Source organism: Grampus griseus (genome assembly GCF_964374135.1).
Source record: "Grampus griseus genome assembly, chromosome: 14".
Classification (NCBI taxonomy): Eukaryota; Metazoa; Chordata; class Mammalia; order Artiodactyla; family Delphinidae; genus Grampus; species Grampus griseus.
Window position 1 is genome coordinate 1,883,780 of NC_139008.1, and position 27,478 is coordinate 1,911,257.

Here is a 27,478-nt window from a genome sequence, read left to right on the forward strand (position 1 = left end):
AAAACGAAGAGTCCAAATTTAGATCCCACCAAGTTCAAAGGAGCGGCGGTAGCATTCCAGGGACGGACGGACGGACGGACACGGACACACACACACACACACACACACACACACACACAGTCCATTCGCGGGGCCACAGGAGCTACTCTGCAGACCCGCCAGGCAGGGCCAGGCGGCTAGACCCTCATCCGTCTGCGGAAAGACAGGGAGCTCGTCCTTGCAAATAAAGCCCCCCTTTGAACCTGTCCTTCTAAGTACCAGGGAATTTCTTACATCCCTGCAAGGTAGATACCTTGATCCCATTTTATGGTTAAGGGAGCTGAGAGGTTTGCTCATCTGCCTGAGGCTGCAAAGCAGGGCCTGAGAGTCCCAGCGGGTCTGCTCTGACTTAGCCCTGCGTGTTCCGGGTCTTAGGAAAGCACACCGGGGAAGTCTGAGCAGGCAGAGAGTCAGGAGGAAAGCACAAGGCTTGGGAGGTCTGCACCCCGGGCTCCCTACTTGGGCCGCAGCCCTGCTGGCTCTGCCCTGGCTTCTAAGGTGGCCAGGAAGCTGCCTAGTGGCTGTAGCACTTCTGGGCCAGAGACTCCCCAGAGGGCCGAGGAATGGCCTGGGTGGGTGGGTGGCCGGCTCTCTGGGCGAAGATGCCAAGGTAAAGAGAGCCCGGAGCTGCTGGGGCTTTGATTTGTTTGTAGAAAGAGGGCGAGGCCCCAGCAGGACTATTTTTACCCTGAAGACCGGGAGGATCAGGGCTTTGCTGGGCGGCTCCCGACTGAGCTGGAGCCCACGCGCCCGGGAGTGGACAGAGGCCTCTTCCAGGCCGCCTTCGCCCGCTGCGGCCAGGCTGCAGAGGGCGGCTGGCGCCGGGGACCCGAGGCCCGGCCGGCCCTCGACCCCCGCCTGCCCCAGCGCTGGAGTCTCTAGTGGAGCCAGATGCATCCTGGTGGCTGTAGGGACGACTGTCCACAGAGGAGCCCGGTTCCAAGGAAACCCCAGGAAGCAGCAGATTTACGGCCCCTAGAACGACAGGCTGTGGAAACTAAGCACCGAGAAGAATCTGGGAAATGCCTACTGCGTGGCTGACAGCACCACGGCCTTGGGAGCTGCTGAAACCCGTGCGAAGAGCCTGCCTCTTCCAGCGCCCCCATCTGGGAGAGCCCAAAATAACCGAGGCTTGTTTTTGAACTCTGCTTCTTGGGTAAAGAGACGGATGAAAACGAGCTACGTCAGGGGTTTATTTTAAAAAACAATTTCCAAGAGGCGTCCCAGGGCCACTACGTGTTCAGTCCAATGCCCCTATCCCAGCGGCGAGCCAGGGCGGCCGAGGAGGCGCTGGTCAAAAAGGCGACTCCTGGGCTGCTGGAGGGGACCCGTGGGGCATCCCACCTAGCGCACGACCCTGGCTCTCCGCACCCTAGCCGGAAGGGAAGCCAGGTCCCCCGGGAGGCCACCAGCGCTTCCGTCAGCATCCTCTCTGCTGAGCCCTCCTGTCCCTCCCGGCCACGACGCAGCTGAAACGCCCTACAGCCAGGCCCGCGTGGCTTCCCTCGCGTCCCCCGGATGGTCTGAGACATTTACCGTGTGGTCCTTATGGTGTCCCGCGGTCACCACGGGGATGTCTGTTGGCCTCTCACTGGCCGGTGATCAGCGGGGAACCAGTCAGGAAACCCACTCCCAGGCCGCTGCGGCGCCTGCAGTCTGCACTCACCTGCCACGGGGACAAGGCGGGACAAGGTGGGACGAGGCGGGACGCTCCCGGGGTGGCGCTGACCCGCCAAGGCCGACCGGCTCCTCCTCTTTCCCTCCTTCAGCCTTTGAGCCACAAAAGGTGATTTATTTTCACTGTTTCTCGCAGTGCCTGCCCAAAGCAAGAGGGGATTTCAAAAGGGGGGCGGGGCTGACCGTCTACACTGGACGGTGGTTGCAGCCGAAGCTGGGGGGATGCTGGGGGGCGGCGGGGAGCGGGGGCTGTGTCTGCCTCTGTCCTCCTGCCCAGCTCGGACTGTCAGTGGGGACGCCCCTGGGGAAGCCCTGCCGCCCTCCTGGTTCAATGGGGGGACGGAGCTGGTGGCAAAGGCGTTCCTGGAAGGAGAGGAGAGAGCCCCACGGGGACCCAAGGGTACAGATGGCAGCTCTTCTGAGAGCAGCACCTCATGTCAAAGGCAGGGGCACAGGGGAGCAGGTCCACCTGTGCCAGCAGCAGGAAGTGCAGGGAGGGGCTCCCCATCTACCTGAACTGGCACTGAGTCATCGTCCGCCCTTGCCCCTGGGGAAGGACCAGGGCCGTTCCTCTGAACGTCCGTTTGGGGAGAGTCCCCTTCGGTGGACGGTGGGGACAGTGGCGTCTGGGCTGCCACCTCACCTCAGGTGAGCGGGACCCAGGCTGCGGGAGCTTCTGGGAGCAGAGGTCGACACTCCTCTTTCTTCTTCTGTCCTCGGGCCTCCCCGGCCCTCTCCCGCTTCTCCCTGAAGCAGCCGGTAAAAGTGGGGCTCCCGTTAGCTCAACCCCGGCTTGTCACACGCTCCGAGCAGAAGCGAGGCCTGAAAAAGGTGAAGGAAGGTCCAGGGGACCGTGGCCCCTCGTCCCCCCCATTGTTGGCCCCCAAAACAGGCCTTTCTCAGTGGCAACACCTTCGTCGGATTACGTGAGCTTCAATCACAACTTGATTAAACGACTCGATCGGCCTCGTTCTTTTGTTTAAAAGTCCAGAAGCCAAGTGGAAACACACGTACACGTAGGCATCTTAATACCGGGATTATGGATGACTTCGACGTACAGAATAAATTCTGTGTAATTCAACTTTTTAATGCTTACAGATTACATTTTCAATCTCCAAATTAATGCTACAAAACCTGAATCCTGAGGGAAGAGGATGATATTCTAGAAGTCTAACTGAAAACAAGAGAATTCATCACTTGAATGTAATAAGTAGTTCCTTCTTGCTTGGAATGCACAGTGCCCGTTAGACTCGACTTGCAGTGCGGCCAGCGCTTTCACTGTGTGTGCACCTTCTAGAAACGGAATGGTCTGTTCTCCTCCTTAGAAGGGCCTCCTCTCAGAGACTCGGATCCTTGTTGATGTGGACAGACTGGGAGAGTCTTTATTTATCCACGACACGTCCACCCAACACACATCCACTAGACACCTCTTCTGCTCTAGTCACTCTGCCCAAAGTTTAAAAAAAACCTTATCCACTGCACTGGCTCACTTCATAAATGCTTGTTCCTTGTATCCATGCTTCTCAGGGTGAAGGTTGATGTTTTTGATGCGACATAACAAAAAGGCTACTTTTTCTTTTTTTGGGGGGAGTGTCATTACTTCTACTTATACTAACATCACCTACAACATTTCTTCTGCGGTGACCCTGGAGGTTCGATGTTGTCACTCAGCTGTGTTCTTGCATTTCATCCAGACTGCAGTCTGTACTTGTGACGTCGTTGAGACATGCCTGACCCTATGGTTGAGTAAACACTGGAGAGTACGTGGGATCCCTGCCAGGGAGGGGACGGGATGAGGGAGCAGAGTCCGAGGCCCAGACCCCAGGCTCTAACCACCCACCCACCCCTCTCCTGCCCGGTGCCCACTGGAGCCCTGGCCACCCGCCCCAGGGGTGGAGCTTCACCCAGGAAGCTGGCAGACACAACAATGAACACGCACTCAGGGACCCAGTAACATGCTCCCCGTTCAGGGGGCCTCGCTCATGGCTGCCGCAGGGCGCCAGGGACGCAACACACCAGAAGAATGTAATTTACGGCAAGTTTTAATAGATTCATAGAAGTCGTATATACAAAACATGTTGAACTAACCCCCGTAACTATACAATACACTTTTTACGCTGCATCATGTATCTCTTAACCTGGAACACAGCATCTGTAAACCGAGGCCTGTCCCCGCTGTTGGTGCCATTATGGGGGGGAGTGGAGGGGTGTGGAGCTGCAGTGACACCCCAGGGGCGGCGCCCGTGACCCAGCACTCGGCTGTGGCCCTTGAACTTCCTTTCCGAGTGGAGCGAGCCCGGGAGAGCTCAGAGCTGTTTCTGCAGCCGCTGCCGCAGCAGATTATCCCCACAGCCCTGCCCCGCCACGGGGTCCCCCACGCCCTACAGGGGCCACAGCACAGCACTGAGGAGGTGAGCTGAGGACGTGGCAGAGCGGAGGGGGCCGAGCACACAACACTGAACTTCCTGGCTGCGCTCGTGTCAACATAGAATAACATGCCTGCCAATTTTAGCTGCTTCGAATGGACTGAAGGAAAAGACACTTGGAATGTTTTGCCATTTGCATTAACAGGTCAAAAGGTAATGCTTTAAGATCCTAGAGATGGGCAGACTCAATAGAGATCTCTTTTAAATTTCTTGATAAACAGGCTTGTTAGAGAATCTAACAGTTAAGATGACGGTCAGAAAGTTTCACTGGGTGCCCGTGAGCCCTCCTGGGACAGGCCTTGGCCCCGGCTTCCACAGACTCCGCAGTGAGAGCTCTGGCCACCTGTTTGCCAGTGAACCTGGAAAAGGTGCCCGGGCTCGTCCAGAAAGCTTGGGTGAAGAGGGAAGCCACAGAGAACCGGCTTGGTTAGCCCGACTGTCAGATCAAGGCTGGTTCCACGTTTGTGACCTGAGTTCCAGAGTCTTCTAGGTGACAGTGCTCTCTGCCCGGCGTGGGCACGGACCTCTTTAGAAGACAGCCGGACAGACGGTGGTGAGGAGACCTCCTGCGTCCCCCAAGGCCGCGGGGCGCGTCCCCGGGGGCCGGGCCCTGAGCAGAGGGGCTAAGGCCCCAGGGCAGAGGGTTCAGCTGCAAGGCGCGTGGCAGTCCCGTGAGATGCCGTAAAGCGCCCAGGCTGCTGCGGCAGCACACCTGGCCAGTTGCCACTCAGGGTGGGGCCTCCCGGAACCCCATTCTCAGTTCCTTCCCGACTGGAGAAATTCTGAAGTCGGCTGAAGAGCTGGGCCCCTGGACCAGCACCGGGAAGCAGCAGAACCCACAGCGGAGGGCCTGTTTCCCCCGACTCACAAGGGTCATGCTCTCAGCTGCCCCTACATTGGACTTCTCTCGGCCGGACTCCGGGTCAGCCTCACCAGGCGGAATGCGCGGTCCACCCCTCCCCAGTGCCCACACCGCCTGGGCCACCAGAGCGGTCTGGCTCTGCAAGCTGCCGGGAAATGCGGTCCCGCGGGGAGCCTCCACCTTGACTGTGAACAGCTGCGGTGATGTTCATTTGGGGGAATCACTCGGCTTTTGAAAGCACAAAATAAACTGTGTTAATAAAAAGGCGCCCGATGACAAGCCTGGAACAGACAGATCAGGACGACTGTGAGCCCGCGCGGCTCAGCCCCATCGACACCTGCCGGCCGCGCAATCAGAGTGCCGGCTGCCTGCCCGGGAGGAAACGTGGGCTGGTCCAGGAACCCCTAGTAGCTGCTCTAGTGTTTCACTGTGGTTTGTGTTACACACACACAAAGAAAACCTCCGGAATAAAAACACTACCTTCACAACCAGCTTGGAAGTGGAGAACCCAGTTTCCAGGGGGAGCCAGGTGTGTGCTTCTCTGTGAAGCAAGCCACGGGGCCGCGTTTACAGCAAGTCTTCAGGTCCCTATAATAAGCACCTCACAGCGACATGCCAAGGTCCTCGCTGGATCTGAGGAGGAGGGAGGCGTCATAGGTCGGGTGGGACACAAGAGCAGTTCCTGCCTGTTCTCAGCTACTCCACACCCTAATCGCAGGCTGCCGGGGAGGGCCTGCTGCCCTACGAGTTCTACGTTTGGGGCAGGAATCTCACGGTCTGTTTCTGAGTTCCACCCCATTTCCTACCTCTTGCTGTACTCAGACGCCGATTCCCGGGAACATCCATCCCGCTAGGATGCTTGAGAACTCACTCAGGCTGGCAACATCCCGCTCCTTCCTGCGGTGACCTGGGGCGGGAGGCTCGCGTAGCAAGTTCCCACGCTGAGCAGCGCTCCGCTCTCCTAGGGGCTCACGACCACCGTCAGGGTCAGCAGAACCCCTGCAGGTGTGTGGTCCACACCGAGGAGCCACTCTGGGTGTGGCGCATCCCATGCCATCCAGCGAGAGGCGGGCACTGGGGGTGCTTCTGGCAGGTAGCAACCTGTTGTGCTTTGAAGTAGGTTTTCACCTGAAGAGGCGCCAACATGGTGTGGAAACCGAAACCACCTATTTCAGTGCCATCCTGCGCGCCAGTGAACACCCAGCCTCTAGTTCCAGCAGGTTCCGGAGGGCGGGACCTGGCAGCAGAGGGCGGGCCCACACGAGTAGCTGGGCCTCGCGTGCCGTGAAGTCCTCCTCCAGCAGAAGGTAGGAACCACACACCAAGAGCGGGACCGAGGAAGCGGAGTGGCCCTTCCACGCCCCAGGGGCTCCCCTCCACCCACAGCGAGCCTTCCCCTTCCCTGAACTCAGCACGGACCGCGTGCCACCTGCCGTTAAGGGCTGTCAACACAGCGAGTGCCAGCCTCTGAGCCGCCTTAACCAAGCAGCTCCTTCCTCTGGGGACCCGCCACCACCCTCTTCAGGGCCCAGCAGGTGCCTCACAAATGCAGTCAGTAAAAGCAGCCCTTGCTCAGGGGGGCTGAGCTCTCAGCCCCCCGCCAGCTGCAGGCCCAGCACCAACCTTGGCACCAGGGCCTGCGCCCGCCCCGAATGCCGAGTCCGTGAAACGCAGGGATCCCACACGCAAGGCCCACCTCTCCCTAGCACCGCCAGGCAGACTGTAAAACGGATCGTCCTCTCCTTCAAGCAGAGCTCTCTAAAGTTCCGGGCATCACTGAGGAATGAGGTTGCTGAGCGCATCTGATGTACCTTACGGAGAAGGTGGCGTCAACAGGCCTGAAAGGACCACCCGACATGCTGCTGAAGGCTTAGTGGGAACTTCTGCTCTTCATTTAAACCACAACAGAAAAGCCAGCATCACTTTCTTCTTGAGGCAGGTCGTAGGTCACAGCAAGCGGAGGATTCGGGGGCCAGCACGTTGTGGACCACAATTCCAGCGGCCTGGAGGGAGTCCTCCATGGTCCTCTGCTTCATGGCCTGTGACCCCGGCTGCACAGCAACCACCTGGGAAACCAGGAGTGCGTCCACGTGATGCTGTACTGCACAGGTTCTGGGTGGCTCAGCCCAGGGCTTTGCAAAGCCCCTCAGGTGACCTGACTGCGGCGCCAGAGCCGAGCATCGTGATCTGATCCAACTTTTACAAATGGGGAAACTGGAACTCAAAGACCTTAGCCCTCAGCCACGTGGATAATGACGAGTACAAGTTTCTCTGGGGGCGGGGGGGGGGCAGTTCTGCCTTCCCCACATGTGGACGCACACAACGCCTACCCGGGTGATGGCCACTGGACAATACATACGTGCCTTTTCTACAAGAGAATCCTGAGTGCCACGAGCTCCGTCGGCTGGGAGGCATTCGCACCTTGCATCAGAGGTTTCTTCGTTTTGTGATGGGGACGGTCACCCCACGGGGTTGCGGAGAAAAGAGTTCCCACCCTTGCCTTCCCTTGGGCTTGCCCCAGCCTCCTGTCTCTGGCCACATCCACGTCCATCACCAGGTCCTCTCCTCGGGCCCCCAGGTCTCAGGGCAGCAGGATCCCTCCTTCACACACACACGTGTCTTTACATGTATTTGCCCCGTTCCTTGTCCTGAAGTCGTGTTCTAGAGGCATCCACTCAGTGACAGCGCTCCTGTGTCCCACGTGGAAATAAAAACTGTGATCGACAAGTAATGAACCTTCAAGGAACATTAGGAGTTATCCAACTGCTCTGAATTTTGGGGACTGTCAAATTAATGTTGACTGCACATGCTGAGTTATTTTCTATTACGCAAAGGAAAACTGAGGATACATCCAGAGACTGAAGGTGGTCAGATCATCAAACCAGCCCCTCCTGCCAATGCTAAAATGCTGTGCAAAGTGTAAGTGGTGAGCAGTTCACCCCGACTGCTCTCCTCCTAACGGTGCCTTTACTCACGATACCAAGTTAGTGTCTGTTCCCAGGATGCCCAAGTTAGTTAGTCATAACTAATAATCTTGTTTCAAGATTATTTCCTGATCTTGGAGTTGAAATAACCTGACTCATTTTTATCAAAGAAGTAAAAAAATTACAAGAATAAAGAGTCTAGAGAACTCTCTATATAAATTACAAAGCTACAATGCAATATCTTTAAAACAATTTCTCTACAAACTGAAGGGTTAAAAAAATATTTCAGTAAAAAACGTACATGTGTCCTTATGTGTAAACAGTATAACTATGAGGAAAATATCTTAGTTTGAGGAAGTTTATTGTTACATTTTTGTAATAACAGATGAGGCACAACTATCTCAATAAAAAAAGACAATAATCGAGGGTAACAGTGAAATTAAAATAAAAAAATAGAAAAGCCTAAGGTTTTGGAGAGAAAAGTAACTATAATCTATGTGTAGAAAGGCTGTAAATGGTTTCAGTTGACCTTGCAAAGAGCGATCTTCTTCTCGGAAGCCGACCAATCATGGCATTGAGGGCCGGGCGCCTCGCCAGGACTAAGCCGTCCACTCAGCTTACCGTGAAGAGGGGAGCCCGGCCGCAGCGGGGAGAGCGGGTCAGTTCTGGGCCAGGCAGGGGCCCCCCTCGGGCCATCCCCCCTGCTTCCCAGTCCGCTCAGCTTCCCTGTCTATACCAACTCGCTTCCACCTCCGAAAGCAAACCAGCAGCCGCGTCAGACAGTTGAAAGGACAAACGGCGCTTGCTGACCGTGCTGACCCCACTCGCCAGCAAGACGTTCGGACGGGCACCTGCACCGGCTACGCCGACCGCCCCCTCCGCCAGACCACAGGGAGCGCTGCCAGGCTGGTGAGGAAGCGCGTGGGTCCCGACACACGTGCGAGACCTGGAACCCGGCGGGCGAGGAGCGCTCGTGCCCCAGGACAGGTCCTCTGAGCAGCGACGGCGGGGTCTCGGGCCGCCCTGACGCAGCCCGTTGAGAATGTTCTTTTTTCTTTCGGCCTCGGTCATCGGCCCCGATCCCGGGGCTCGCCCTCTCAGTTTATGAAGAGCCACAGGAAGCAGTACAAAAACAGCAACTTTTCTCCAGCCAAAAAAAAGCCGAAACCCCAGCTAACATTGACAGGAAGCCTCGAGCGCCCAGAGAGACAGGATTTCATGTCGTCTCCTCATTAAAACCCTGTGATAACAAGGCTGACTCAGAAGCAGTTTCTTTCCTCCCTTTCCTCCTGGGCCAGCATCTGCCACAAGATCCCTGTTTATCTGCTGGGTGAAGGCAAGCAAGCCACTCACCAGGGACGCAGGACCGGGAACAGTGTGGCCTGGGGATGGGGCCCGGGGACGGTTACTCAACCACAGGAACATTCTGGTGCCACTGACAGAGGAAGCTTTTTTCTCTTTTAAATGCTAGGCAGGGTCCTCAACACGCCAGACACTTTTGAGTAGAGTAATACACAGTGGGGACCAGTTTGGAATGCAATGTATTTTTAAACACAGTGAAAGACACCTGGACAGAGTAACCGGACAAGTTAACTGAGTGTAAGATTGACCAGCTCGCGTCGACATTCACAGCCTCTGCAGTTTCACTCAGAGGAGACCACGTCCAACACTTTTCCTGCTACATGTGTACGTCAGTAGAAGCAAGAGACCGTGATGAGAACCTCAATTCTCGGCCACCAGGAGGCAGCGCGGAGCCCGGGGGCAATAACGAGGGCTCCGCTGGCAATGCCGCCAGCTCTCGGAAGCCCCTGAGAGGAAAGGAGCTCTCCACTTCCTCCAAAGAAGGAAAGGCTCCCTGCAGCCGACTGCAGCGTCGGAGACGACTCAGAAGACAGAAGAGTCATCTGCAAGGCCAGCTGGTTGAAGTTTTTGCCGAGGGGCAGGGAGGGTGGGCACAGAGGCAGCGGGCACTGCCCTGTGCAGAGGGAAGGGGGCAGGGCGGGAAGAAAGTGCAGGCTGTGGGGCCTTAAGTCCACACTGCCAGCTCTCACTGCCACCCTCTCATCTGACGGCCGGGCCAGGGCCTCTCGGGACATCGGCACAAGAGACTTAAAAGGCAGCACGCTCCCTTGGGGAAGTGGTGGCGACAGCCCACGCTTCACCTCCTACAAACCACCCTCCCCCCCCTGCCCCGGCAACACTCCTCACCAAGCACTCTCGAGTTAGAGAGAAAAGCCATCTGCAGAGATGTCGGTTTTCGTGTTTCTGTCATTAAAGACAGAGTGTGCGCGCACACACACGCAGTCCTCGATTACATTGTGTCAGAGAAGGAATAGTTTCTGTAAAAAGAAAGAAAGCTGTGTTATTAAGCATTACACATTAATACCAAAGTGATCGCCCGGATTTTCAGTAGTTTCACTAGTCCCCAGGATTCAGTAGCTAACATCGAAGTGTCGCGTCCTTTGGCCTAGAGCGTGGCGGGCCTCACGGCACCCCTGAGCCAGGTGTTGGGGGCACAGATTCGGGAAACCCGCTCCGGGGCACCGGGGAGATCTGGCCTGTGGCCGGCGAGGCTGCTGAAGGACCACACGAGTGAGGGGCGTCCTCCTTCACTGCAGCATAATATCCTTCAGGTTCTCTTGCAGGATGGTGTCCTTCACAGCGTGAAACACAAAGCGGATGTTCTCGGTGTCTATGGCGGTGGTGAAGTGGTGGAAGAGTGGCTTACTGCGATTCCGTCTCTTCCGGTCGAAACACTGGACCAGGTAGCGCTGGACGTCCTCCAGCCTGTGGGGGTCACCCTTGAAGTCTGGGAAGTGCTTCTTGATGCTGACAGTCTTTACTTTCTCCACCAGGAGGTCCATCTTGTTGAGGAACAGGATGATGGAGACGTTGAAGAAGAGCTTGTTGTTAACGATGGTCTCAAAGATGTTCATGGACTCCACCAGGCGGTTGGTGCGCCTGTCTTCCATGAGGACCTGGTCGTACTCACTGGACGAGACCATGAACAGGATCGACGTGATCCCATCAAAGCACTGGAACCACTTCTGGCGCTGAGACCGCTGGCCGCCCACATCCACCATCTTGAAAGGGATTTTTTTGATGACAAAGTCATGCTCCACGATGCCCTTCGTGGCCTTCCTCGCCAGCAGGATGTCCTGCTTGCTAGGAAAGTAATTCTGTAAAATAGGATAAGGGAGAAATTCAGGAGAGGAAGAACATGAGAAAACAAGAACAAAAAGATGGGGTGGAAGGAAAGAGAGTTACAGTGACTTTTGAGAGAAGCTGAACCAAATACCAGAAGCAACTTTCAATTACAAAAATATAAACTCACCATGAAACAAAAAGTGAAGGAACTAAACAGCTCATTTCAAGATGAACAAAGGCTCGTCAGGCTGAGGAAGGGTTATCAGAATCTTCACTGTGAGGCCCCAGTCTGCAACCTCATCGGCCTTCTTCTCCACAGGAGACTTCCATCTTTTTTTCCCTGCACCATAGCTACCTTTTTGTTTTTCTAACTTCTAGGGCACACGCATTCCAAACCCTTACTATGAACTGATTTAACTCAGGTTTTGCAACGCTATGTAAATTTAGCCTGCAATATATTTAATATGTTATTCTTGGAGAACTCTTAAAGTCTTTAGCAACACACGGGCAACTGTGGTCACTCAAACCACTTTGATCCTGCACTATTAACAATCCTCCAGTGATTACTGCACACCAGCACTCATGCATCATCCTTGCCAAAGATCCAAACGGGGCTGAAGCCTCTAGCGCCAACTACCAATTCATGAGGCACAGAGCGGGGAGAGAAACACCTTCAACAACACTGCAGGGATGGAAGAGCAAAACTGAGACGCGAGAAACCCCGCAGGAGAAATAATGCGATTACTCCAACAAATAAACTGAAAGGAAGAAAAAGACGGAAGGAGAAACCTAAAGAATAAAAGAAGTCTAAGTGCCATGGACCAGTTGCAATGGATGGACCATAATAGGATGTTGATTCAAACTACCGAAATAAAGCAGCAGCCACAAGAAAACACTAACGAGACAACTGGGAAAGTCTCAAAACTGACTTGATATTAAGGAATTATCGCTAATTCTTTAGGAGCAATAATGGCATTGCGGTCACCTGACACCACAAACATGGCTCATGAGGATGGCGAAAGCCCTCACCGCTTGGGCTGCTTTGGTCTCCACACAAATGTTTTCTAATCCTGGATCACAGACTCCTGGGGTGGGGGTCTTACTCACCAGCTGGCCAATCCGGTCCAAGTTATCCAGGAAGTACTTCACTGATTCACCCTGTCGTGGAGGAAATAAGAGTCACAGCTCAGTCTAGGTTGAGGAACCCTGATTTGGTAAAATGACTGCTACTTTGCCTCTGTGTAAACAGGAAGGCAAAGTAAAAAGGCTAATAGCATACATGTATTTTTTTAAATTAAAAACACAATTAAAATTTAAAAATGCAATTTCTCTAGCTCTGATCCCAAGGTTCAAATTCAGACTGTGTTTTCCAAAGCACCCCGGCTTGATCCTGGTGATGGGCAGGGTGCTGCCTCCCTTCCTTCCCAGATATGGAGACTGGCCTGCTCCAGGCCATGCCACCAGGGAGCTAGCCCGTGAGATTAAGTGTCTGTGAATGGTTCCGCTCCTGGACAGCTGGCCCAAGGCACTCTAGCCACCGTCTTTGAGGCACATGACAAAACACGCACCAGTTTCTGGAAACAGGCCTGACATTCCATTATTACGTCACACATTTGTACGACCTGATTTACAGCCTCGAACGAGGGGACTCTTTGGTCTGGATTTCCGTGCTGGGATGACCAGTCTTTCTCTACCCACTGGACGTTCTCTGGACTGAACGTCGATACAAACCAGGGCAGTTCAATAGCCAGAGTGACCTTGAAAATCACCCACGGTCCTGTTCTCGGAGGACTGACCCCCCCCAACGCGGCGGCACTCACGGGGCATAAGGAGCGTTCAGAGGGCCTTCAATGTCGATTACATGGAGGGAACAGAGGCAGTGGAAGTGAACGGGCAAAAGCTCCCCTTAAAAAGTGGGATGTTGATTATACCCCGTGTGCCCAGAGGACACGGCTTCCTGCAAGGTTGCACCCTGAGCCTCTCTTCAGACAGGGACTGGCGAGGACGCTGGGAGAGTCCCCCAGGGAAGCCACGCCAGCCCCGTGTTCTCACGACAGTGGAGGGTGGCAAGGAGGTGGCACTCTGGGCTTTTAAGGAGGAAGATCATCTGGAAGGTCCTAGGTGGCAGCTTGAGCTGAGACTTCGTAGAAGACGATGAGGAAAGGCAGGAGCGGCAAGCCCTTGTTCCTCCCTCCCCACGGGCCTCCTCCGGGCCTGAAGGAAGAAGCCGACGGGTGGGCTTCCTTCAGTGAAGAATCAACCTTCCCATTTTAAAATGGAGGGCTGTGGGTTATTCGGCAGAGAGCATTTTGTTTAAGGAACAGAAACACACCTTCCCTGCGTCACAGCACAGACCACGATTTGCGATACGACCTTCGTCCTGGGCACCCGTGCCGTCAGGGCACAGGCCGACTCTGCCCTGGGAGGCCGGGGTCCGGGCCGGCACGAACACCTCGCCTCCAGCGGCGGCCCCCAGCCCGCACACAGCTCCTCCCCGTGGAGGGGAAGCTGGGTTCAGTGCGGCGGGAGGTCGTGCCCCTTCCCGCAGCTGCCGATCGTGCCCTGCCGATTGGCACAGCCTGCCTCCTCCCGTGGCTGGACAGGAAACAGCTGGTGGGCAAAGAGCTGCCGGAGTGGACGCCAACTCACCTGATTTACGGCTACTCCTTCCCCAAAGCTCCCATCTCTCTTACCCCCCACCGCCTCTCATTCGGGGCCCTCGGAGGCACGACGAGAGCTCAAGAACAATCAAGGCACTGCCCGTGTCCCCCGTGCATCCTTCCAGGAAGGCGGGGCAGCGGGGGTGGCCCACAGCCAGCCTCCTGCCCGACTCGGGCGGGGGCTCCAGGCACAAAGACAGTGGGACCAGCACCCGCTCCCACCACCACCCGGCCAGGGGTCTTGGCCTGATTGGGCACAAAAAGTCACGGCAACGCAGATACCCCGGCCAAGTTCTGTCACCACGGCATGACAGTCGTCCCGGTGGCAGGCACCGTGACGTGGGTGCAAGTGCCGAACCTTGACACGCAGACGTGACCTGCAAAGTGTCCCGAGGACACAAGTAGGCATGAGCTAAACACAGACTATTAAGAAGGGGAGGAAATCATTTTCCCCCAGTTTGACTTTATTTCCAACGATTGCGTTTGAAATCAGGGTCGGACCAATGGACCTTAAAACACACCAAATGCTAACATAAACGGACCTTTTACAGTTTGTTTCTCCACCAGAACGGTCTGTTTAATCATCTCACCAGCTTGTTTCACAACCTCAAAGGCGGTGACTTATTGGTGACTCTGCTGCTCTGCATGGTTGGTGGCCTTGACTCTTTCCAGGAAGAATCATGTATGACATCGGAGAGGGGAGAAATCCTGCTTCACCTAGACAATAGCTACCGGGTCCACGTTAGAGCCGCTGTTGAACCGTAAGGCAGAGGACTACACCATTCTGCTCTCCAACGCGGGGCTGGCAGGAAGGGGATGAGAAACTAACGTGCTCAGACCAGAAATTGGCCCATAACCTGGGCGCGCCGCGCCATCCTGCTGGGCTGAGTTGGAACCGCGGTCGAGGTCACTGTGGTTTATTGTCAGAGACTGGAGAGCACGTCACTCCACTGGACATGTAGCAATAGGCTTCACGATCCCCACAGCGTCAGCTCATTTAAAGGTCCAGGTTCACACTTCTGATCTATCCTCAACACCAGGAGAACGCGGTCATGTCTTCAGAGAATAGTGTCTGGCAGAACCTGAGATGCTAACCTGAGATTAACCACTCAGACTTTGCTACAGACTGAATGTCTGTGCCCCCTGCCCCCCATTCACATGCTGAAGCCTATTCCCCAGTGTGATGGTGTTAGGAGGTGGGGCCTCTGGGGATGCTGAGGTCATGAAGAGGGAGTCCTCACGATGGGATCAGTGCCCGTATCAGAGGGACCCCAGAGGGCTCCCTCCTGCCTCTGCCACGTGAGGACACAGCGAGAAGACGCTGTCTATGAACCCGGAAGCGGGCCGCCACCCGACACTGAATCTGCCTGTGTCATGGACGTCCAGCCTCCAGAACTGTGAGAAATAAACGCTTGTTGTTTAGTCTGTGGTATTTTTGTTACCACAGCCTGAATGCACTAAGATAGCACCTTGGTAGAAAGAGGCGACATGATCCCAGAGTCTTCTGACAGCTACTGGGGCAACGTGGTCTAACAAAAAGGAGTAAATGGAAAACGGGCTTTTTACAATCCTGCTTGGTTTGAAAAATCTGTATCACTTAAGATTACTAAAAACATGGATTCATGGATTAGACAAAACACAACAATTCATTAGCTCAGAGGCCACCAAACACAGACTTGACATCAGCCCGCCCTCCCGACCCAACGCTCCCGGCAAAGCACTGACCCTTGTTAGCTCCGGATGGATGGCTGAGGTGGGGCCTCGTGGGTGAAGACGGGGCTGTTTCAAGAAGTAGCAGAAGGTTTATCTGGGGCCCGTGCAGTTGTGCTAGGCACAGACGCCGAGCGTGACATGAGGGACGTGTGCAGGGGCCAGGCTCATAGCACCAGCGAAGAGAATCCTCTTTTTGGCAAATGGACTCTGTTCTTCACCAAATCTTCACTGGACGCTCCTATCACCCACAGCTCTAGCAGAGGTCATGCACACTCAGGGCTCCATATTCAAGGCTTCTTTCTGTCCGGCACCATCAGACAGACCCTCCTGCACACCCACCCCACCCTCCGTGACAGCCCCTGCAATACTGAAGCCGCTCCTCCGTCGCACGTCGGCCTCAGGCACCCATTCAGCCCATTTAGGCCTGAGGACAGAGACTCAGCTCTTGCAGCGCTGAGCAAGCCCACTCTGGTCACATCTCTTTCTCTGCCAGTAATCGATCCAGTCTCCCATACTTGGTTGAATTCTGGTCCGTTCTGTCAGTGTCACAGGGGAGCTGTGTGCATGAAAGAGAGCCCGTCCAGGTCAAGAATCACTGGCAGAGGACCCGCAGGGGATGGAGAGAGGACAGAGGTGGGCGTGGGTTAGTCCGAGATGCAAAGGTGGAGGCAGGAAGCAAGCAAGGGCCAGCGAGTGGTTACAGAGGAAACAAACACTAACGTCCACCTGGGGACAGGCAGCTTTCCAGTTCCTAGTCCTGTATCTGTCTACACATGAGCGGTTCCTGTGTTCCTGGACTCAGCGGAAGTAATTGTAAAATTCTAACACAGGGCTTGTCAATGTGAGCACGGGGATTCGAAAATTTAGTTCAGTCGCTCAGACGCAGCAAATCAGGAGACAAACCTCAAAACTGCTGTATATTAGAAACAACAGACTACTCTAATGTCAGATTTTCATTTCCATCACTTAATAAATATTGAATTTATGATTTAATTTCCATTTAATAGAGATGCTAACCCAACAACCTGTTTGAATAGAGAACTTTTAAAAATACTTTAGAGGACAGACCTTCAAGATGGTGGAGGAGTAAGATGCGGACATCACCTTCCTCCCCACAGATACATCAGAAATACATCTACATGTGGAACAACTCCTACAGAACACCTACTGAATGCAGGCAGAAGACCTCAGACTTCCCAGAAGATATATATATATATATATATATATATTTTTTTTTTCCTTTTTCTCTTTTTGTGAGTGTCTATGTGTATGCTTCTTTGTGTGATTTTGTCTATATAGCTTTGCCTTTACCATTTGTCCTACGGTTCTGTCTGTCCGTTTTTTTTTTCTTTTTTCTTTTGTATAGTTTTTAGCGCTTGTTATCATTGGTGGATTTGTTTCTTCGTTTGGTTGCTCTCTTCTTTCTCTTTTTTTATTACTTTTTAATTTTTTCCTTTTAAATAATTTTTTATTTTAATAACTTTATTTTATTATTTCCTTTCTTTCTTTCCTCCCTTTTCTTCTGAGCCATGTGGCTGACAGGGTCTTGGTGCTCCAGCCGGCTGTCAGGCTTGTGCCTCTGAGGTGGGAGGGTCGAGTTCAGGATATTGGTCCACCAGAGACCTCCTGACTCCACGTAATATCGAACAGTGAAAGCTCTCCCAGAGATCTCCGTCTCAACGCTAAGCCCCAGCTCCACTCATGACCAGCAAGCTACAGTGCTGGACACCCTATGCCAAACAACTAGCAAGACAGGAACACAACCCCACCCATTAGCAGAGAGGCGGCCTAAAATCATAATAAGGTCACAGACACCCCAAAACACACCACCGGACGTGGTCCTGCCCACCAGAAAGACCAGATCCAGCCTCATCCACCAGAACACAGGCACCAGTCCCCATCCACCAGGAAGCCTACACAACCCACTGAACCAACCTTAGCCACTGGGTGCAGACACCAAAGATAATGGGAACTACGAACCTGCAGCCTGCAAAAAGGAGACCCCAAACACAGTAGGATAAGCAAAATGAGAAGACAGAGAAACACACAGCAGATGAAGGAGCAAGGTAAAAACCCACCAGACCTAACAAATGAAGAGGAAATAGGCAGTCTACCTGAAAAAGAATTCAGAATAATGATAGTAAAGATCCAAAATCTTGAAAATAGAATGGAGAAAATACAAGAAACGTTTAACAAGGACCTAGAAGAACTAAACAGCAAACAAACAATGATGAACAACACAATAAATGAAATTAAAAATTCTCTAGAAGGAAGCAATAGCAGAATAACTGAGGCAGAAGAACGGATAAGTGACCTGGAAGATAAAATAGTAGAAATAACTACCACAGAGCAGAATAAAGAAAAAAGAACGAGAAGAATTGAGGACAGTCTCAAGAGACCTCTGGGACATTAAACGCACCAACATTCGAATTATAGGGGTCCCAGAAGAAGAAGAGAAAAAGAAAGGGACTGAGAAAATATTGGAAGAGATTATAGTTGAAAACTTCCTTAATATGGGAAAAGAAGTACTCAAGTCCAGAGGGTCCCATACAGGATAAATCCAAGGAGAAACACGCCAAGACACATATTAATCAAACTATCAAAAATTAAATATAAAGAAAAAATATTAAAAGCAGCAAGGGAAAAACAACACATAACATACAAGGGAATCCCCATAAGGTTAAAAGCTGATCTTTCAGCAGAAACTCTGCAAGCCAGAAGGGAGTGGCAGGACATATTTAAAGTGATGAAAGAGAAAAACCTACAGGCAAGATTACTCTACCCAGCAAGGATCTCATTCAGATTCGATGGAGAAATTAAAACCTTTACAGACAAGCAAAAGATAAGAGAATTCACCACCACCAAACCAGCTTTACAACAAATGCTAAAGGAACTTCTCTAGGCAGGAAACACAAGAGAAGGAAAAGACCTATAATAACAAACCCAAAACAATTAAGAAAATGGTAATAGGAACATACATATCAATAACCACCTTAAATGTAAATGGATTAAATGCTCCAACCAAAAGACATAGGCTGGCTGAATGGATACAAATACAAGGCCCATATATATGCTGTCTAAAAGAGACCCACTTCAGACCTAGGGACACGTACAGACTGAAAGTGAGGGGATGGAAAAAGATATTCCATGCAAATGGAAATCAAAAGAAAGCTGGAGTAGCAATTCTCATATCAGACAAAATAGACTTTAAAATAAAGACTATTACAGGAGACAAAGAAGGACACTACATAATGATCAAGGGATCAATCCAAGAAGAAGATATAACAATTGTAAATATTTATGCACCCAACATAGGAACACCTCAATACATAAGGCAAATGCTAACAGCCATAAAAGGGGAAATCGACAGTAACACAATCATAGCAGGAGACATAGTAGTGGGACACCCCACTTTCACCAAAGGACAGATCATCCAAAATGAAAATAAATAAGGAAACACAAGCTTTAAATGATACATTAAACAAGATGGACTTAATTGATATTTATAGGACATTCCATCCAAAAACAATAGAATACCCTTTCTTCTCAAGTGTTCATGGAACATTCTGCAGGATAGATCATATCTTGGGTCACAAATCAAGCCTTGGTAAATTTAAGAAAATTGAAATCATAACGAGTATCTTTTCCGACCACAACACTATGAGACTAGATAACAATTACAGGAAAAAAATCTGTAAAAAATACAAACACATGGAGGCTAAACAATACACTACAAAATAACTAAGAGATCACTGAAGAAATCAAAAAATATCTAGGAACAAATGACAATGAAAACACAATGATCCAAAACCTATGGGATGCAGCAAAAGTAGTTCTAAGAGGGAAGTTTATAGCAATAAAAGCCTACCTCAAGAAACAAGAAACACCTCAAATAAACAACCTAACCTTACATCTAAAGCAATTAGAGAAAGAAGAACAAAAAACCCCCGAAGTTAGCGGAAAGAAAGCAATCATAAAGATCAGATCAGAAATAAATGAAAAAGAAATGAAGGAAACAATAGCAAAGATCAATAAAACTACAAGCTGGTTCTTTGAGAAGATAAACAAAATTCATAAACCATTAGCCAGGCTCGTCAAGAAAAAACAGGGAGAAGACTCAAATCAATAGAATTAGAAATGAAAAAGGAGAAGTAACAACTGACACTGCAGAAATACAAAGGATCATGAGAGATTACTACAAGCAACTATATGCCAATAAAATGTACAACTTGGAAGAAATGGGCAAATTCTTAGAAAAGCACAACCTTCCAAGACCAAACCAGGAAGAAATAGAAAATATAAACAGACCAATCACAAGCACTGAAATGGAAACTGTGATTAAAAATCTTCCAACAAACAAAAGCCCAGGACCAGATGGCTTCACAGGCAAATTCTATCAAACATTTAGAGGAGAGCTAACACCTATCCTTCTCAAACTCTTCCAAAAAAGAACAGAGGGAGGAACACTCCCAAACTCATTCTACGAGGCCACCATCACCCTGATACCAAAACCAGACAAAGATGTCACAAAGAAAGAAGACTACAGGCCAATATCACTGCTGAACATAGATGCAAAAATCCTCAACAAAATACTAGCAAACTGAATCCAACAGCACATTAAAAGGATCAAACACCATGATCAAGTGGGGTTTATCCCAGGAATGCAAGGATTCTTCAATACACACAAATCAATCAATGTGATAAACCATATTAACAAATTGAAGGAGAAAAACCATATGATCATCTCAATAGATGCAGAAAAAGCTTCCGACAAAATTCAACACCCATTTATGATAAAAATCCTCCAGAAAGTAGGCATAGGGGGAACTTACCTCAATATAATAAAGGCCATATATGACAAACCCACCACCAACATCGTTCTCAATGGTGAAAAACTGAAACCATTTCCTCTAAGATTAGGAACAAGACAAGGTTGCCCACTCTCACCACTATTATTCAACACAGTTTTGGAAGTTTTAGCCACAGCAATCAGAGAAGAAAAAGAAATAAAAGGAATCCAAATCAGAAAAAAGGAAGTAAAGCTGTCACTGTTTGCAGATGACATGATACTATATATAGAGAATCCTAAAGATGCTACCAGAAAACTACTAGAGCTAATCAATGAATATGGTAAAGTAACAGGATACAAAATTAATGCACAGAAATCTCTTGCATTCCTACACACTGATGAAAAATCTGAAAGAGAAATTAAGGAAACACTTCCACTTACCACTGCAACAAAAAGAAAAAAATACCTAGGAATAAACCTACCTAAGGAGACAAAAGACCTGTTTGCAGAAAACTATAAGACACTGATGAAAGAAATTAAAGACGATACAGACAGATGGAGAGATATACCATGTTCTTGGATTGGAAGAATCAACATTGTGAAAATGACTATACTACCCAAAGCAATCTACAGATTCAATGCAATCCCTATCAAACTACCCTATACTACCCAAAACAATCTACAGATTCAATGCAATCCCTATCAAACTACCAATGGCATTTTTCACAGAACTAGAACAAAAATTTTCACAATTTGTATAGAAACACAAACGACCCAGAATAGCCAAAGCGATCTTAAGAAAAATGGAGCTGAAGGAATCAGGCTCCAAGACTTCAGACTATACTACAAAGCTACAGTAATCAAGACAGTATGGCACTGGCACAAGAACAGAATTACAGATCAATGGAACAGGATAGAAAGCCCAGGGATAAACCCACGCCCATATGGTCACCTTATTTTTGATAACGGAGGCAAGAATATACAGTGGAGAAAAGACAGCCTCTTCAGTAAGTGTTGTTGGCAAATTGGACAGCTACATGGAAAAGAATGAAATGAGAACACTCCTTAACACCATACACAAAAATAAACTCTAAATGGATTAAAGACCTAAATGTAAGGCCAGACACTATAACACTCTTAGAGGAAAACATAGGCAGAACACTCTATGACATAAATCACAGCAAGATCCTTCTTGACCCACCTCCTAGAGAAATGGAAATAAAAACAAAACTAAACAAATGGGACCTAATGAAACTTATAAGTTTTTGCACAGCAAAGGAAAACATAAACAAGAGGAAAAGACAACCCTCAGAATGGGAGAAAATATTTGCAAATGAAGCAACTGACAAAGGATTAATCTCCAAAATTTACAAGCAGTTCATGCAGCTCAATTAAAAAAAAAAAAAAACCCAATCCAAAAATGGGCAGAAGACCTAAACAGACATTTCTTCAAAGAAGATATACAGACTGCCAACAAACACATGAAAGAATGCTCAACATCATTAATCATTAGAGAAATGCAAATCAAAACTACAGTGAGGTAACACCTCACACCAGTCAGAATGGCCATAATAAAAAAATCTACAAACAATAAATGCTGGAGAGGATGTGGAGAAAAGGGAAACCTCTCGCACTGTTGGTGGGAATGTAAATTGATACAGCCACTATGGAGAACAGTATGGACGTTCCTTAAAAAACTAAGACTAGAACTACCATACGACCCAGCAATCCCAGTACTGGGCATATACCCTGAGAAAACCATAATTCAAAAAGAGTCATGTACCATAATGTTCACTGCAGCTCTATTTACAATAGCCAGGACATGGACGCAAACTAAGTGTCTATCGACAGATGAATGGATAAAGAAGATGTGGCACATATATACAATGGAATATTACTCAGCCATAAAAAGAAACAAAATTGAATCATTTTTAGTGAGGTGGATGGACCTAGAGTCTGTAATACAGACTGAAGTAAGTCAGAAAAAGAAAAACAAATACCATATGCTAACACATATATATGGAATCTAAAAAAAAGAAATTGGTTCTGAAGAACCTAGGGGCAGGACAGGAATAAAGATGCAGACGTAGAGAATGGACTTGAGGACACAGGGAGGGGGATGGGTTAACTGAGATGAAGTGAGAAAGTGGCATGGACATGTATACACTACCAAACGTAAAACAGATAGCTAGTGGGAAGCAGCCGCAGAGCACAGGGAGATCAGCTCGGTGCTTTGTGACCACCTAGAGGGGTGGGATAGGGAGGGTGGGAGAGAGACGCAAGAGGGAGGAAATATGAGGATGTATGTTTATGTATAGCTGATTCACTTTGTTATAAAGCAGAAACTAACACAGCATTGTGAAGCAATTTTACTCCAATAAAGATGTTAAAAAAATACTTAAAAAAATATTATATAATTCCCCCAAAGAAACTTTGAAATCAGGCTTTGCTAAATTAGTAACTACGATATCTCACTGGGATCTTGCGAGATTAAAATTGTTATCACAGCTCTGAAAGTAATTGGAAAAAGATTAAGCATCATATTAATATGTATTAGAAAAATTAAGTTTCTCACATTTTACTTTGGGTGCCTATAAACTGTCTGTTGCTAATTATAATCCTAATATATCAGGCAAAAGATTCACTGGCAAAGTAGAAGATGCACAAAGCTGCTGGCTGCAGCACTATTACAACATTAGAAGACTGGGGACGAGCCAAATGCCCGTACCATCAACTGTGGACGGGAATAAGGGGCCTCTAGGGACAGTTACAGAGTGACTTACAGACAGATAAAAAACCAAGATGCAAAATAGAAAACAGTGTGATTCCTGTTGTAGAAGGAATGGTGGGGAAATGAAAACATCTATACTTATAGTTTAAAGAAGAAACATTGAAGGATAAACCAGCAAGAAGTAAAAACGATGATGTACAGGGAGGGGAGAACAGGGAAGGTGGGACGGGGTGGAAGCAGACCTCTCTGAATGTATTTTGACTTTAGAACCATGCAAACATCTTACATAATTAAAAGCAAAATTAAATTAAAAAATAATCACCCCCTCAAAATTTAGGCAAACTGAAACAAAGGACCCTAACAGTGTATCAAGCTGGAGGCCTCGACCTTCTGCCCTGGATGGAGCACGGGCTCTCTAGCTTTGCTGTGCAGGCCTGTGCCCAGGCTTGTGCTTAAGTCCCTGTACCCAAGCTCCAAGCCCCCCACCTGAGATCCTCACAACGGCTGCCGCTTGGCAACCAAGGTGAGACCCCAGGAAAAGGCCCAAACAGGCCCTGGAGGCTGGCCTGGCTTGGGTGGGTCTCCTTGGCCTGTGCAATGGGGTTGAAGCCACAGGCCAGAGCGCCAGGCCCCTCGTGCCTGGGATTCTTCTGTTTCTTAAATTGAAGTAAAATCCACATGACAGGACTAACCATTTTAAAGTGCGCAACACAGAGGCATTGAGCACATTGGCAAGGCTGTGCCACCACCTCCCGTACCCAGTTCCAAGGCATTTCGTCACCCCAAACGGGACCCTGTGCCCATAAGCAGTTATTCCTCAGCAACCACTCAGTGGTCTGTCTCTATGGATTTGCCTGCCTTGAATCTTTCCTACAAACAGAACCACACACTGTGCGCCCTTTTGTGTCATCAGGCTTATTTCACCCAGCACGTTTCCAAGGTTCACCCACGTTGCAGCAGCTGTGAGGACTTCATTCTTTTTTACAGCTGAGTAATATTCCACTGAATGGATGGCCCCTGTTATGTTTATCCATTTGTCAGCGGATGCACATTTAGATTATCCCCAGCTTCTGACTATTGTGAATAGTGCTATGAACACTCATGTAAAAGTTTTTGTTTGAACATCTGTTTTCAGTTCTTCTGGGTATATAGTCCACTTAGGAGTGAAATTACTGGGTCACATGGTAATTCTATGTTTAATTTTTTTGAGGCACCACCAAACTATTTTCCACGGTGGCTGCACTGTTTCACATATACGTCAGCAAGGCACAAAGGTTCCACATCTTCACCAATACTTGTTATTTTCTGATTTTTAAACTGTAGCCATCCTGGTGGGTGTGACGTGGCATCTCTTCATGGTCTTGTCCGGGTGTTACGGTGGTTATGTCTGTAGCACTATGAAGTGGATTTTTATACATCAGAAGCAAAGATGGCGAAGTGTAAATACATGTTGCTACCGGGAGGGGGTGTATGAGCACCTGTTGGGCTCACTATGTCAAATGCCCATAGAAAGTTTAACAGTCCAAACTACAGACTCAGCTTTTAAAACTATGGATTTAGATTCTACGTTTGTATCTCAGGGACCAGACCATCACAGAAAAATGAGCTAAAAAGAAGTTCCAGAGCATGTTCTTAGATATTCTCTTTCTCCAGATAAGAAAGCACCATGGGGTGTAGGGAAGATGAGGGCTTAGCCAATTTTTATAGCCTCCACCACAGAATCCCTAGAAACTTAGTACATGATATACTGGGCGTGTCATAACCATGGCTGCCTATCGCCTTTCTACATCTTGGGGAAATTCACACCAGGATTACAGCCTCTGCAATGTAGCATCCAGAACCCAAGTTCCAAGTCTCACCGGGGCAGGGATAGAAGCGCACGTGAAAAAGTTGCAAGAAGGATACAAAGAATACCCGTACACCCTTTGTGTGGGTTCACCCATCATGAACATTGTGCCTCATTCATTTGCTTTAACCTTTGTTCTCTTCCCTTCAATTTACAGTTGACCCTTGAACGACATGGATTTGACTGGCATGGGTTCACTCATATGCACATTTTTTTCAATAAATATGTACTACACGATCTGAGGCTGCTTGAATCTGCGGATGTGGAACCGCAGATGGAGAGGGCCAAGTGTAAAGTTAGACTCGGATTTTTGACTGCATGGGGGTCAGTGCCTTCCACCCCCGTGTTGTTCAAGGGTCAACAGTGTATATATTTTGTTTTTTAAAACCATTTGAGAGGAAGTTGTCCATTTACCCCTAAAAACTTCAGTGGACCCGTCCTAAGAACAAGGACCTTTGCTTCTACGACCCTGTAACCCCGGGAGACTTGATGTTGATGTAATCCGTTTATCCTGGCTGCATTTCCTCTTCCAGCACAGAATTCAGTGCAGAACCAAGTACTGCATTTAGCTGTCATGTCTCTTTCGCCTCCTTTAATCTCAAACACTGATCTTTTTGAAGAATACAGCTGCCCCCCTGCCTCAGGTGGGGGTTTTTGTGATGTTTCCAATCTTCACCATGACAGTTGCAAAATGGTTTTCCAATCAGTGCTACAACCACTGGTCTGTGGTTGACATTCTCTTGTAAACAAGAGTCCTCCCTTCTCTCCTGTTTCTCTCTTCATTATCTACATGGACTTATAGATGCCTGTATTTCTCAAGGTTTGCAATTCGCTGCTGTCCTTAATTATCTTGGTGCTTGAACTGAAGACGGTGTTGGCCCTTTGCACTTCCCTCTTAGTTCGGAAACCAGCTGTCAATCTCTACCCTCCCTCCCCACAACAAACCTGAACAGCCTTTAATTCCTCCTGGTAATGCTTTATACGTTTTTCTGCGCAGAGGTTCTACACGTCTTGTCTTAGATTTCTTCTTAAGTATTTATCCTTTTATGGTGCTTCTTAAACAGCATCTTTAAACATTTTTCGTTTTCTAATTCTGTTGTTAGTGTACAGAAATACAACTGATTCTTGTACATGGACTTGTGTCTAGTAACTTTGCTAAGCTTCACATTCATCCCAACAGTGTCTGTACTTTCTTGTTAATTTTCCAGGTATACAAGCACATCGTCTGTAAAGGAAGACATTTGGTTTCTTCCTCTCTCTTGCCTTAGAGCACTGGCTGAGGGCTCTAAGACAGTGCTCAGTGGAGCTGGTTAGACACTGCAGCTTGCCTGCTTCTATCTCAGAGGGAAAACTTTCCATGTTTAATCATTAAAAACGATTCCTGTGGTTCTACTTCCGGCATGAAGGATTAAACTCTTAGCAAAGAGAGTCTCCTGCAGATAACAACCATAAACTCTGGTCAAAATACAAAAAACAAAGATCTGAGGGTTCTGGAGAGTGAGTAAAAGCAGGCCCATTTTTGGAGGGGAGTAGAAACTTGGAGGAAGTGAACAGCACAGGGCGAATTCCCGTGGCTTTGCCCGAGGTCAGCCACAGTCCGGTGGGATGTGGCAACAACTAACATTCTGATGGAAAGGCTCCCATCTCTTTGGCCAGAGGAACCAGGGGAAGGAGCCTGGGCAACCAGGGCTGGCAGGGGGTGAGGAGGGAAACCTCAGATTCTGTGTATAAACGCTGCCCAAGACTCTGGTTGTCCCTCAACCACTCGTGCACAGGGCCCTGGAAGGGGTCTGAACTGGTATCTGAGCCACCACCAACACAGGCATGACAGAGCTGGGACTTTAGGTCTCACCAAGTTAAGTGCCTGCTAAAGCAAAAAATTCAACATTGACTGGTGAACATAACAGGATCTAGAGTCCCTAAAACAACATTCATAATGTCCAGGATATAATCCCAAATTACTCAATGTATGGAAAGCCAGGAAAATGGCACTCATCTTCAAGGGAAAAATAATCAATAGATACCAACTCAACCCAGATATTGGAATTATTAGACGAAGGCTTTATGTTCAGTTAGATTAAGAAATGCTTATAATGAATAAAGACACAAAAAAATCTTGGCAGATACACAAAATACAAAGACAGCCAAATAGACATTTTAGAACTAAAATGTATAATATATGAAATAAAGAACTTAACTGATGGACTTAACAGACTGGAGATGACACAGGAAAGAATTAGTGAACTTTGAAATTAGAGCAATAAAAATTATCCAATCCCGAAAAGAGGGGAAAAAAAAAGATGAATAAAAGAAGATAATGACTCCAGCATCTTTGGGGGTGATTTCAAAAGGTCGAACATACCTTAACTGGAATCCAACAAGAAAGAACAGGGAGAATCAGGCAGAAAAAAAAAAAAGCAGAAAACTTTCCAAATTTGGTCAAAGACATAAATTTACAGATTCCAAGAAGCTCCACAAATTCCAAACACAATAAATATGAAGAAAACCATACCAAGGATATTAGACAACACACTTCTAAAATAATCCACGGGTGAAAGGAGTCGTCACACACTTTTTTTGTCTGACATGTAAAGAGCTTGGCAGTAGTCACTCCAGTCCTCACAACAAAGAAAAAGCTGAACAAACTGAAAATCAACAACTCTT

The 27,478-nt window shown here is 48.9% G+C and overlaps 1 protein-coding gene across 3 annotated transcripts in view; it reads right to left on the reverse strand.

Annotated features, from left to right (window-relative positions):
• Positions 1-3,759: 3,759 nt before the first annotated feature.
• Positions 3,760-27,478, reverse strand: part of GNA12 (G protein subunit alpha 12) — a 116,736-nt gene continuing 93,017 nt past the window's right edge. The window contains exons 3-5 of one of the 3 annotated variants that reach the window (XR_014297661.1): positions 12,183-12,233; positions 10,137-11,107; positions 3,760-9,168 (exon numbers count right to left, since the gene is read on the reverse strand). Coding sequence is in view for 1 of the 3 variants with exons in the window: in XM_082669518.1 (XP_082525644.1) it covers positions 10,538-11,107; positions 12,183-12,233 (621 nt within the window). In the remaining 2 variants the exon portion in view is untranslated. Of the gene's footprint in view, positions 11,108-12,182; positions 12,234-27,478 lie in introns of all 3 variants that reach the window. The other 2 variants (XR_014297662.1, XM_082669518.1) reach the window with 2 other exon arrangements.